At 44.1% G+C, this 13,693-nt stretch overlaps 1 protein-coding gene across 1 annotated transcript in view; it reads right to left on the bottom strand.

Annotated features, from left to right (window-relative positions):
* ANO1 (anoctamin 1) overlaps window positions 1–13,420 on the bottom strand; it is an 82,181-nt gene extending 68,761 nt beyond the window's left edge. Inside the window, exon 1 of the mRNA XM_086749352.1 lies at window positions 13,312–13,420. Within this exon, the coding sequence (XP_086605478.1) occupies window positions 13,312–13,369 (58 nt within the window). The 5' untranslated portion in view covers window positions 13,370–13,420. The remainder of the gene's footprint in view (window positions 1–13,311) is intronic.
* Window positions 13,421–13,693: the final 273 nt, after the last annotated feature.

Below are 13,693 nucleotides of genomic sequence, written 5' to 3'. Positions count from 1 at the left end.
CTGGCTCCGGGGGATGCATCGCGTGGCGGAGGGAGGGGAGCAGGGAAGCTCCCACAGCCATGGAACTGACACTCGGACAGCATCCAGCTGCTCTCTGCGTCCACTGCTTCCTTCCCAAATACAACCAGCTACTTGCCCCAAATCCCCAAACTTAACAAATTGCTGGGGCACTATTTTTTTTTTTGTATGAAAAAGGGAAAGCATCCAGAAAAAAAAAAAAAAAAAAAGAAGAAAGAGAACAGACACAAAATTAAACAATCTACCTTAAAATAAACTCTGCAGTATTATCTGCCTCTTGTCAAAAGTTATTAGGGAATAAAAGTGACAGGCTGTCTACTAAGATACATCCCATGTCCAAGTGACGTACCTAAAACTTGTCAGAGATTTCCCTCTCTTGATGTGTCTGCTTATCCTTAGTGCCCACGCATGTTTCAGTGCTGTATATTCTTCTATGAGGAAGCACTTGATTTATTTGTTGAAAGGAAATAACACTTTTTTCCCCACCTGATTATGCTCTTCCGATGCGACAGGTCTTTGTCCGTTCCTCACATAAAACAGAAAAGTCCTCGACTAAGACCAGACTCCATGTAATTATTTTTTCCTTAAAAATAAAGTCAATAAAACAGGCAAATGCAAACACAAATGGGACTGATCTACCAAAGAACTGTAAATGGATTTTTCTTCACTGCACATTCTTCACATTAAGAAATTAATACTGGTCAATATTAAAACCAGACAAATGACGTGGTGCTTTGGTGAAAGAGAGGATAAACAACTCGTGTGGACAAGTTACAAGAATGGATAAATGAGATGTTGCCTCAGTCCAGACAGCAATTAGCCTTTGGGAACTTGGTGTCGGCTTCGCCGAATGTTGCAAGTAGGGCCTCTACAGAACATATCAAATCAGAACGGAAACACCAGACTTGGCCAACTTTGGGGGTTGTTTGAAAACTGGACTTCAACCACAGCTTTGATGTGGTTGTGGACTGGGTACATTCCCATGAAGTTTTAATTCTTATTAAAACTGCAGAAGGGTAGTGCAAGGACACTAGAAGAGCTCAGGAGAAAAGTTACCTCGTGGGGGCAATGTGGAAAGGGTTTTCTGTGCGGTGGCAACACACAGTACAACCAAAAACATTCAAAGAAATTTGCAGTTGAATAAAAATTTTAAATTAAAATTAAACCAAGCAAATAAAGAAGGCTACAGCTATTGCAATAGAAAGCATACAGATAATGGGAAGGAGAAAAGAGCAAGAGAAACACTGAAAGGTGCACCCCGGGGGTGCAATTACACAAGAGTTTAAGCGAGTCTAAGTTGTGTGTCAGAAACCTACCTACACCATATCAGCTTGATAGATGGAGAGAGAGATCTTGTCTGTTTAACCTTGATAAGGGCAGATTAATAAAAAAAATTTCTGTTGTTTCTTCATCTATTTGTGGTTGGGGAACATCTGAAACTCTCTTACTGTGAATACCTACTTTTATTTCCACTTAACTTAATATGAAGGTAATTAGACAAGAGGAAAGCATCTTACCCAACACTGTGTCGAACCCATAGCCTAGCGTACCAGGACATTGCCTTCCTAGACTGTTCCTCAGAGCATCCCAACACCAACACAACCTTGCTTCTCAGGACTGTATCATCCAGTTTTAACAGTTGGTGTTGAGTCAACCAGAGGAGAAAAGTGCCTTCAGATTACGTAGAAAAAACTTCGGCCTTCCCAAGGGTAGTGCAGGACGTAGCTCACAGCTGAACCCTAAGAAACCCCATGGTCACGGAGGGTTTCAACTTTTAATATGGTTTAGATTAAAATCCTATCTGTCTCCACAGCTTTGGTGACATTTTTGTTTTCCGCGTCAAGGCCGAAAGCAATGAACTAAAACAAAGAACTTGACACGTACGGTCTCCAGTAGACAAACAACTGACTGTTTCCATAGAAAATTAGAGAACAGAGAAACTGAAGTAACTCTAAAAAAATTAATTCCTAATTTTGTAATAAAGGCCACATGGTTTGCTCAAGTGAGTGCAGAACTGCAGAGGCACAACTGATTGGTTTTAACCAACCATCACTACTAATCTAATCTGTGACCATGTGCATTTTTTTCTTCCTCTCAGGACACATCCCTGTGTCTCAGTCAATGGGAACTGCGGGGCTCACCTTCTTACTTAACAGAGCATTTGGGGAATTAATTATTGAGCTCTTAATTAAATCGAACAGTGAATGAACTTACTGCGGAGTAGGAATTCATGAGAAACACAGAGCAAAAATGACACTGTCGTCCAAATTTTTGTGGTTGAATTTGAATCTCTTATCTGTACTCACAGGAACAATTTTGGTCTGGGTTGCACACAAACTTATTTTGTACCCCAAAGTTGAATAGAATTCAACAAAGCAGAAAATTAATAGAAATGCCATTTAGAAGTTAGATATTGCAAACACCTTTCAGGAGATTTTATCACCATTACATCAGACTCCAGATTCTGCCCTAATTTGGTAATAAACCGATATTCTGAACCCCATCTTACAAATACTGCAAATCCAAACTCGACCTTGCCTTCACTGGCCATCATTACTAGCAAATAGTGACTGGACAATAATGCTGGCTTCTAAGTCCATGCAAGGAACAGTACTTGCAAAGGGTTTTGGATGCGAGCTGAAAATCCATTGAGTTAAGAATATTTTATTATGGAAAAGGATGTGGAAACAGAAAATAAGTTAAAATGATAAAGAGACCTGAATAGAAAACCCGTGGTTATAAATGGAACAGTTGCTGTAAGCAGACAGTTCTGTACATCCACATCTGTTCCAGTTCAAAGCAGTTCATGTGAACCAGGGGAAGAAACTATTTTTTTTTCCTTTAGCTTCACTGCTACAAACCTTTCTGCGTTCAGGCCAGGGCAGAGAGCAGGAAGAGCGAGAAACCACCATCGGCATACTGGCTCAACCCAACTTTAAATGAGCTGGGGCTGCCACTGACACATCTTCTTGCCTTTCCCCATTTCCCCTCTCCGATATTAAAACACATTTAGAGGGGCACAGCAACATTTGCAAATACTTACAGCAATTGTAGTTGTTTGTTTTTGCGAAAACCAAGGCATCTGTAGCTTCACAAAAGCTCTGTTTTTGTTCCCCTACTCACAGATAGTTTCTGTTTCACAACTGTCCCTTCTGGGGCCACTTTGATGATAACGTGGGAAAACCAGGCAGAACAGCCAAACAGGGAAATAAATTTATAAAAATAATGAGGCTGCTCCAGGACTCATTCAGGTTCCAGAGGAGCTCAGATTTCCTGCCTGTGGATAGCTGAAACACTTTCCCTACCCAGTTCGGTCTCTGTTTCTGCAATATCATCTTTTCTCCTCCTTTTGAATCTTAAAAATAATAATAATTTTAAAAAAGAGTGAAAAAAGCAGCTGTGAAAAGGATGTGGTGCAAAGAAACAGAAAGAGCAATGGTATCACACTTGGGAAAGGGTAAAAGCTGAAATGAGCTCCTTGTTTTGCTCTGCCAGCAATACCAAACTCCAGCGGAGGGACATTCCCCTATAATAACCTGGTTATGAGAAATCTTCATTTTCCTACTTACGTTATTAAATGACAGCACATGTCCACCCTTCATGCAACGCGTGAGATTTAAATGCTTTTTGTTAACATTAATTTGTTCACATTGGGGTCGAAATATGTTTGCCAGGGTCCCCGGTTTTATTTGCCACCTGCAAAACCTGAAAGCTTCCCGCAACCGAGTCTCTGCAGGCAACTCTGCTATTGATGGACAACGCGCTCAAGTCAGTCAATACAGAGTAATTGCTGGACCGAAATCAATTGCGAGCTCTCAGGAACTGCTTTGACTGGATTTTACTTTAAAGATTTACTGCCGTAACTGGTGAGATGCTGAACTCCTCAAGTACCATTAGACACGTTGCTTTGCTTCCAGAATTAAGATGGATGGCAACATCTTCACTGAATTCCAGAGCAGAGTTCATGAGAAGCTACCTGAAATGCAAAGATCCTCCATTTCAACTAAATACTTCTTAAAACCTCTTAAACAGATGCACGGATGAAGGATCAGGACTGCATTGTGAAATACTGCTCATGTCTGGTGGAGAAAACGTCGCATAGGGTGGGAAGCGTGCTGCAGGTTTCCCTTGAAAACACAGAGGCATGGAAGCCGCCGGGACACGCGGGAGGATCTTGTGCTGAGTTGCCCACTTCCCACCAAAGCCAGGGCTATTTGTACTTTTAATTGCTTTACTGGACGAGGGCCAGAGGGCACAGCAAATTGCAGGATACAGCCCGATGAGCTATTTTGAGAGAATATACTGAAGAGAAAAAGAAAAGGGAATGTTTTCATTAATTTATATTATCAAGACAACAAAGATCTTGTTTTGGAAACAAGGATCTGGCTCTTTTAACTGAAAGCTTGTTAGCAAGATGCTACAAGAAGAAGGTTCAAAAATTAAATTAATTCATCTGCCATTTAGAAACTCTTAGCATTAAAAGGCTTAGATTTTATTTCTGTGCCTCTGGCATGTAACAATGTTTAAAATCTAAACCAAAACCTGTTTTTGCTCTTCCGTTGGTAATTAGCATGCAGTCTTTGCTTTTTATTATCCAACTACTCAAATGTGGAAGCCCCATCCCTGGAAATGTTCAAGGCCAGGCTGGATGAGGCTCTGAGCAACCTGATCTAGTCGGGGATGTCCCTGCTCCTTGCAGGGGGGTTGGACTACATGACCTTTGAAGGTCGCTTCCAACTTTAACCATTCTATGATTCTATGATTCTAATTGTCAGATGGACTTAAATGGTTAAGAGTAATTAAAAATACTTTATCGCAACACAAGAAAGACAAGTCATTACGGCACAGCTTGTATCCTCGACAAGTATTATCTTCTCTCAGTTGAATCCATTTCAAGTGAACTAAAATGACAATTCATGTTTCCTGTTACCTGTCAAACCCATCAATTCAACATATTCGTTCTCGCCATATAACAAAAGTTCTGCAACAGCAGAGATGCAATGCAACAGGAGTTGACGGGCTCTCCCAACGGCTCGTTGAAGTTTATGAAGTCCTTTAAGACCCATGGGTAAAGAAATACTTAGCACTTCTAAAGCAGGTACAAAAGGGCCAGGACATGATTTCTGTCTTCAGCCTTTGCCTCTCAACCTGGCTTCCTCCCACGTGAGCTACAGGAGGATCTCCTGCACGTCTTTGAGTACCTCAGAAACAGGATCTGTTCCTATTCCAAGAGCCCAAACATCATCGTACATCGCAGGGCACATGGAGTTAAATATTTCTACAAAGTGACTGAATTTGAAATACAAATTTGTAGTGCAGAAACAGTTGTTTATGTTAGCTGAAGTATGTCCTCGCAACGTACCTTCGGCTGTTCTCTTGTGCCTGTTAGCCAGTCTCAGCTATCTGCCAAATGGATTATTGACAGCAATTGTAAAGATGAAATAACATTTCAAATCTGTGTCCCTGTCGATGTCAATACTAAACCCTAGAAGATTGTTCACAGACAAGCTGATGGAGCCTTGTGCAAACACAACCCTACTAGTACAGTGCTGACGCCCACATCCCCAGAAACCTTGAAATGAAAGTTAACGATTACTCAATTCACACCTTGTATACAATCAGTCATGCTGATAAAAACAACCTGGAATATGTTGACACCCACTCTTCATTATTCTCTTTGTTAGCCAGTCTGCTTCTCCCACAGGACACAAAGTCAGTCCTGTCAGCCGTACCTCCATACACAGGTGTGTGCATACAGAGCTCCAGACAGCACGAATTCGCGCTGTCCCCTGTACCTTACCAGGTGTCTTTCCTGTTTAACATACATTATACCATACAGATGTGCTGCTTCGCAACAAAGAGAGATACTCCCAAGATGTGTTCAGGAATGAAAATAATGCTCAGCATGTTTTAGATCAAATTACTTCATATTCCTAATGAGTAAATAAAATTATAGCGTGTTCTCCTACCTTTAAATTTTAGCAGGCGATCACCATAGAAAGAAGAGCATTTCTTAAAACTCCCAATAACATTAATTTCTTTTCAGATCTGTTTGATTCAAATTGATTATTGGTTTGGGGCACTCTATCAGCACCATGATGAACTGACTATATGCCCTAGGAGACTAAATTTGTTAATGTTGCTTGAGTTGATTAAATGAAAGTAACTGTTGCTTTGGATGTTGGTCTGATCAACCTTAGGGGTAGTGCAAGAGGAATAATTAACTGGTATCTCACTCGGGTTTTATTTTAGTGATAAACTAGCCTTAAAAATCCACTCTATTTTTTAATTTATTTTTTAACTCTTTGCACAGAGCTGCAAGGTCTTGCCACCTTGGAAGAAGAGGCAGAAAGCCACAGCAGGCAGCCTTTCAGCTCCGTGCTGCCTATTTCACATGCGAGACCTCTGAGGCACAACTCCAGAGCCAGCCCCTTCCCTCCATGAACCCCGGGCTGCAACTCCAACACCTGGCTGAAAACCTGGAAAAAGCCTGGCTCCACATCCTTGCTTTGTGACTCAGGCTCATTTCTGTTTATACTCTTGTGAGCTGAAGAATGACGATGACTAGTAGCTACATAGATAAATAAAGTATATTAAGTCACAGGAAGTAAAAAGAGAAAACTATTAAATTATTTTTAGAAACCTGTTCTTGCCATTCATCAGAAAAAAAGAACATGCAAAAGTATGCGGCAAGATACAAGCATCTGGATGAGGTTTGCTGACCACATACCAACATTCAGACTACACACAGAGAACCATTTTCCTTCTTTAGACCAGTCTCAGACTCTGTGCCAGGAACACAGGACACAGACAATAATGTAGTAGTTTCCACTAGCGAGCCTTGGGAAAGGGTGCTTTACCACACACGCTACGGTGGCTTTGACTTCATCTGCTTTGTCCTATCCTTCCAGTGGTCCTACAGCTGGTACCTCCCTTCGGATACATGGTGGCACCAGCCGGCGTATCCCAAATTGTTGTATGCACACCTTCCATCAACAGTGTCTGAGACACAAAAGAAAAGGTCTAAAGGTCTAGATCAGCTTCTCCATACAAGTTGACCATGCCAACGCTAGCGAAAAGCAAATAGGGGATTTAATACAGAGCTGGATGCTCAACTCCCCAAAAAAACACAGCAGCAAATGCAGTACGCCCACACAATCCTTCCTCTTCCTCCTCTTGCTGGGTTGCCAAAATAGCACGCATCCATCAGTAGAAAACCTTTTCAGGACAATAGCGTTGCAACACACTGTGATGAATTTAATGGTATTTGCATAAAAGCTTCCATCTTCTGCAGTCTGCAGTAGATTTCTTCTGGGCAATCATACCACAAGCATAAAGTCATACCATATTTTGAATCTTCGCCTGCCAAAATCCGGGCAGAATCGCAAAGCACGTTCATTGACATATCTTGCGGTACATCGCGAGCCAAGATGCTATAGTACAAATGATCAGACAGAAACACAGAATAGGCTTTCCTTTGACTGTTACTGCTGTGCTGGACACGTTTCTGCCACTTTCCTTACTTCAAAGCAGTAAAAGTCAAGCTTGGAGGGATGCTTAGCCCTGAAACTTCCACCTTGGCTCTTGTTCCTCATCTTAAGAACAATTCTAAAACTCCCACGATATCATATTAAAAAGAAGAGTTTTAAAATGTATTCAGAGGACTCTGTGTTCGTCACTTTTACCTCTACGATGTCACTGAAGTCAGTATCTTCTCTCTTTTCCTATTCACTTTTAAAAAATGTGTCCTGAATCTGCCCTGGAAACGTAATTTAGTTGCCAACCTTTTCCCTTTTTTACTGAGTGCTGTGAAATGTGTTTCTCTCTCCCTGGACAAAATTTTTCTTGGTGAACCTTACTTATCAGCACACAGATCCCTACTGCCTATTCCAAGTTTGTTCTGCAAGCAGGACATCAGCTGACGTCAATGAAGATGTACAAAAGGCAACAAATATTTGCAATGTGTTTAGAAAACAAAGGTTATTTTCTCATTTTAGTACATACTCATCAAATTTCTCCCTGCGCGGGATACAAATGGAGGGAGAGGTCAGACAGCAGGACCATGAGCCAGGAATACAGAACTTGTAATCACTGATGTCATGATATAAATTAAATAATTTCTAAGAGGTAAAACGAGCAGTTAATGCCTGTGAACCACTTAGCCTTTTCATAACAGATTTCAGATTTTAAAACTCCCTCAGAGCGCTTACAGTCGTGTGCAAAAAAAGTCATAGGTGTTTGTGTCACTTTAGAAAAAAGGAAAATAAGGTTCTGTTTTTCAGAGCTGCAGTCTGAAAGGACATTTCAGTGATGACGTATATTATTAATGCACCATTTGTAAGAGTAAGAATGTACATCCAGGTCCTAGCACAGATACAGCGCTGCCAAGGATAAATCAGATATGCAGATAAGGTAAGCAAGCAGAGATACTGAGGAGGAATGGCATTGGATCTAGCGGCACTGCTATCTTTTTAATCAGCTCAAGTCTGGAAATAGTTGCGGTAACGGCTGGAAGGACAGGCTGCCAGGGGAAGGTTCAAAGATGCGAACTGTGAGAGCCTGGAGAAGAGAGAAAACGCTGGCATGTGGGCCAGCCGCAGAGGAGAGGCGACGCCGCGCTGGGGACAAGGCACTGGAAGCAACAAAGCCAGCCAAAACGGCAGAACACGCGGCGCGGCACAAAGGAAGGGAACAACCGAGAAGCGAGGACGTCCGCAGGGAGATGGGTCAGCTCTCTGCAGATGAAGGCTGAGGGATGCGGGGAGGTGAGGGGGCAGGGAGAAAGGCCGGCCCTCCCGCCAGGATGCAGTACTACTTTCAGAAATAGAGGGATGAGGGATAGAAATCAAAGGCTAAACCAAATAAATAAAAATCTCTTTCCCTTGGGGGCATGCGGGCTAGCCTGTGAAGCAACGGTGGTGACTAATGCAGCCCAGCACGAGGAGCTTTGCTTCCTGTGCGTTGAGAGCCTCCCGAGCGAGGCGGCTGCTGCGGTTGTTTCTAAAAAGCCTATATATACACCATAAATTACCTTCCAGCGACAACGGAGACACCACTATCCTTTTGCTCTTCAAAGTACCGGAAAAACTGTTGTGCACTGTTACTCACGTTACTCCGTTACGTTACTCAGATCTAACGGTTGGCACGGGATGACTTAGCACCACTGAAAATAACGGGGTGCTAGGGTCCTGGCAAGGCACGCAGCTCCTGAAAACTTGCCATTTGCAAAACCCCCTCTTGGGGTTCGCACCTGCGACAGAACCGCGCATCCTGCCATCACCTCCAGTTCGGCAGCGAACACGGGTGAGGTCGGGAAGGTGAGCGCCATACCAGCGCACATTGTCCCAGGATAAACTGCTTTTGTAGTCTCTGAAAGTAAGCAGGACTATTTCACGCCGCTATCGCTCACTTGGCTTGTACAACAAAATACGAGGATGCGCGCAGAATTACTTTTTCAGAATCCCTGAAAATGCCTGCAGGAAACAAAAGAAGCGGTGGTTTCTGTTCTCGGGGTTCATCAGTCTAACGGTTTACCTGTACAGTGACCCAAGAACTCTGTATGTAAAGACCGTTTGATAGTTTAAGTGCTTCAAACTCCCCATCATCTTGCCGAAGGATGGTGCCAAGGACTTCGGACAGGCCCTCCTCTGGAGCCTGCTGGGTGTTTTTGGCTCGCACAGATCTCCTGCCTGGCCTGAGCGCCCGCTGCAGCAAAGGAAGATGCAGCAGAAGATTTGACGGTGCAGTGCAAAGATTTACGAGTACCTTGGTACTACAGAGCGGGATATGGAGCTCTGCGCAGAGACTAAGGGGATCTCTTTCCCAAGAAGAGTCACAAACCTCGCTGTACGGCACGATACAGCTGTATCTTTAGCGCGATGCTCTGGGTGAGAACAGCTTCTCCCTCCTTCGCCTCCGGGAGACGTCTCTGGTGAGGAGGGCGTCAGAGGGTGCCCCACCGAGGGCCCGGCTCCATAAGATGCCAAGCACGCCGTGAGTGCTAAGCATCCTCACCAAAATGGGGGGTAGATGAGCAAATTTAGCATTCGTCAGCCTTTCACACAGTAAAGTCCTGAAGTTTGTCATGCCTGTTACAGCCCCTTCCTTTCCTCCTTCTCCCCAAAGTGATTCTAATTTAAAGCCAGCTTTATTTTCCGACCGCAGCACGTCCCCAAGCATTTCCTTTTCTCAAAATCACCAGAACCCAAAGGGTGTAATTAAAGCCGAAAGGGACATTTTTCCCTTCCCGATGCCAACAAATACTGCTGCTTCCCAGGGTTACTCTCCTGCCTTCTGTTTTGGCATGCTACTTTCACCCCATATTTCATGTCATGCCCGTACAACCGCAGCGTGCAGCCACAGCGCTACACGTACCTTACCGGCGCATCCACCGCGTCCGACTCCGCGACGCCCCGTTTCCCACCACCTCAGCGCTCTAGGAGAGCTCTCAGCGGCCACCGCGCTGCCCTGCTTGCCGGTGGTCCCATCCAGGACCGGGCCCGCTTCTCACAGGTATCCGGTGGCTGAGGCACAAGCCTGCAGCCCAGCACACCGTCAAAGCTGCGGCTTCGACTGCGTACGTGCTCATCCCCAGAAATTAATAAGTTATTACTTATTAATTACTTAATACAAATTAAAATATTAAGTAAATGATGTGCATGACTGCAAGTTACAGAGCTGGAAAAAAGTCCTAATTAAAATCAATGCAGTTAGTAGTCCCTTGTCATCGCTGATTAATTATTAGCTTAATATGCTTCATCATTTTGGCTGTTAATGGAAATAGCTGCAGCGCTACCATGGGAAGCAGGGTAATACATATGAGAAACCTACGGAGCCGTGCTGGAAGTCCCAGCTCCGACTGAACAACGTCTTCCAGAGAAAAAGGGGAAGACATTTCACTTTCTGGGGTGATAGTCTGACAATATTTAAGTCGATGACAAAAAACTCTCATGATTTTCCAAGGGGTCAGATGTTCACTCAGGGAATTTTTGATTGCTGAAATCTAAAAGGTAAAGATTTGACTCCTAATCCTGCGCTGAGTCCTGAGCACTTGTCCCAGTGCCTCTAAGCCTTTCTCTGAAGTGACAGGATATCATCCCTGTCCTTTCACCAGTACCTTTCCCCAGAGCCCACCCCAATTCTGACCCTTGCCCGTCTTCATTAGATGCACTTGTTACCCCAGAACACAAGGAATTGGCATAAAATAAGCTGACAGCCATCAGCTGCGATGCCTGGGTCCTTAGCTGAGGACACCTGTCCTTGATCACCACCAAAAGAGCCAAAAATAATGTACTGGGGTCACTTTTTTCCTTGCTAGCAAAAAGTAAAACAGTACTTTGGATGTAGGTAGCTGACAGCACTTACCCAGAGCTAAGAGGAGTACAGACTCCACTTCATTTTCCTGTCTTCTGTCACCCTCCCACTGAGCCCAACTTTTCCCTAACTCCTTGTAACAAGCAAGTTTCCTTAGCTGTCTGTCTGCAGGAGGATTTTTTTTTTGGAGTATAAAGACCATGGAAAAACATCAAGGATGAGCCTCCACGTGTCTCTCCAGCAATAATGCAAAAGTTACCACAGAACCGGATTTGTGCTGCAATACATGGATCTGCTATGTAATTAGACAGGAGTTTCATCTTATAAACATCTTTTACAAACAAGCTCTTTTGGATAGATTATCAATCGAAATACAAACACGCTCTTCCGGGAACAAAACTGCTCCTTGAACTCATTAATTAAGCCGGTACACAGCGTTCACGCTGCTAATGGGTGATTCAGTAAATTAAATAGAGAACGTCACTGTAAAATATTATGTAAAGTTTCTCCACGATAAAGAGCCATGCAAACAATTCCTCAGGACTCCCACCCTATCGCTGTGATTACCCCATGACAAATTGCCACCTGCCCCATGAGTAATGGTAGAGCTTTCTAGTCCCATTTTATCATTTAGTCCTCTTACTGGTATCTCAGTTCATGTACTGCGATAAGACTTCAGCTTCCCATGCTTTACTTCCCATGCTTTACTTGCTTTCCAGTTCAGTTTTGCAAAGTTCAAGCTCTTTCTTATTTTAATAAATAAATTAACGTGGGACAATCAGTGGCATATAGGAACTCCGTCCCGTGATATTTAGATCTAAAGCCCAGCTGGTTTGTGTCAGACGTTAAAGAAAAAGTTTTCTTTCTGTTCTGAGCACTCCGGCTAGCCTACGGTTTGATGAGCATGCAGCATTTCTTTTAGAAACGGGCTGAACTCCAGTGAAATATTTGCCCATTTAATGAGTAGACTCTAGGATAACGGTTTTCATGGGAATCCAGAAAGAGGGAGTAAAGAAAAGGGCTCCCCGCGCTATTCTTAGCTGCAAACAGTTAGATTTGGAATTTTGATTGTAAAGCCTGGAATTTATAAATGGTGCCACGCTAAATTTACTTCATTTGTATACAATTCTGCTGGATAATCAAGCGTGTTCCAGTATGTTCCTGGTTAGCATCTCAGTTCGAGTTTTATTGTCCCTAAACTGGTAGAAAAATGCCTTCAGTAAATAGTCCATGTAAAATTTGTGCTCCAATGTGTGTGCGTGAAGGTTTTATATACACAGCGTGCGTGCGCGAAGATTTTATATAAATGCATATGTGGGTGCACATGCATGCACACAGACACTGCGCTGTGATTTATTTCTAGAGGGAAGCCAAGGAAATTCCCACCCCCTACCATTTAAACGATCTGCTCTTTGGCTCCAAGCGTTCTGTAACTTCTCAGCCAAGGAATGTATTTTCCCCTTCCAATATATATAATTTATTTTGCTGCACACATTAGTTAATGATACAGAGATACATGATTTAGCCAGTTCTGTAAAAGCCTTACTGACAGACCCATTTCATTTTGTAAGACTTTTTTTTTTTCTCTTTTTTTTTTTTGCTCGTCGTCCGCGGCACAGCGTGAATTAACAGCAATCATCAACTTAAGGATTTATCCCGTATACTTTGTGCGCCAGCAATTTTTCATAATTAGATTGGCTTCCCGGCGTTAGACAAGCTTTTAATTGCTATATTAATGTAGGTAAAGAGGACTCCACACTGCTTTATGTTTTCGGGGGGGGGGACGGGGGGGAGGAAGATAGCTATTTGATTTCCCCGATCCTTCGCGCAGATTATTCCCGGATTTTTAAAAAATCGGGGATGAAACGCTAAGAATAAATGCCTTATCGGGACGAGCAGCCGGCGGCAGAGCCGGTTTCCCGGCCGGGAGGTTGCGCACCCCCATCATCCCCGCACCTTCACCCACCGCGCAAAACTTACGTGGTCCCCAGGGCGCAGCGGGCGGCAGCCTGCGCAGGTGGATCTCATCCTTATCCATCTCCTGCCCGAGCCCCGCAGCCCAGCCGCCACTTGGTACCAAACTGAACTTGCCAGGATCCCGCCTCCTCCTCCTCCTCCTCTTCCTCCTCCCTTTCCCCCCCCTCCCTTCCCTTGTCTTTTTGCAGGGAGGGCGCGTTCATCCAGCGAACCCAGCGCCCCCCCCCACTCTAAGACTTTAAATACGGGCGCCGGGAGCGCGGCCCCTCCGCGGGGAGCCGGCCCTCCCCGTGACGCCCGCCCCCGCGCAGGCTGCGCGCAGCTCCGCGCCCACCGGTAGCGGCGGGGCTTGCGCTGACCTTGGGCGCCGGGAGCGACGGCGGCA

The sequence above is a fragment of the Chlamydotis macqueenii genome, chromosome 5 (assembly GCF_036417535.1).
Source record: "Chlamydotis macqueenii isolate bChlMac1 chromosome 5, bChlMac1.mat, whole genome shotgun sequence".
NCBI lineage: Eukaryota > Metazoa > Chordata > Aves > Otidiformes > Otididae > Chlamydotis > Chlamydotis macqueenii.
This window is presented reverse-complemented; position numbering and strand designations above follow the sequence as displayed.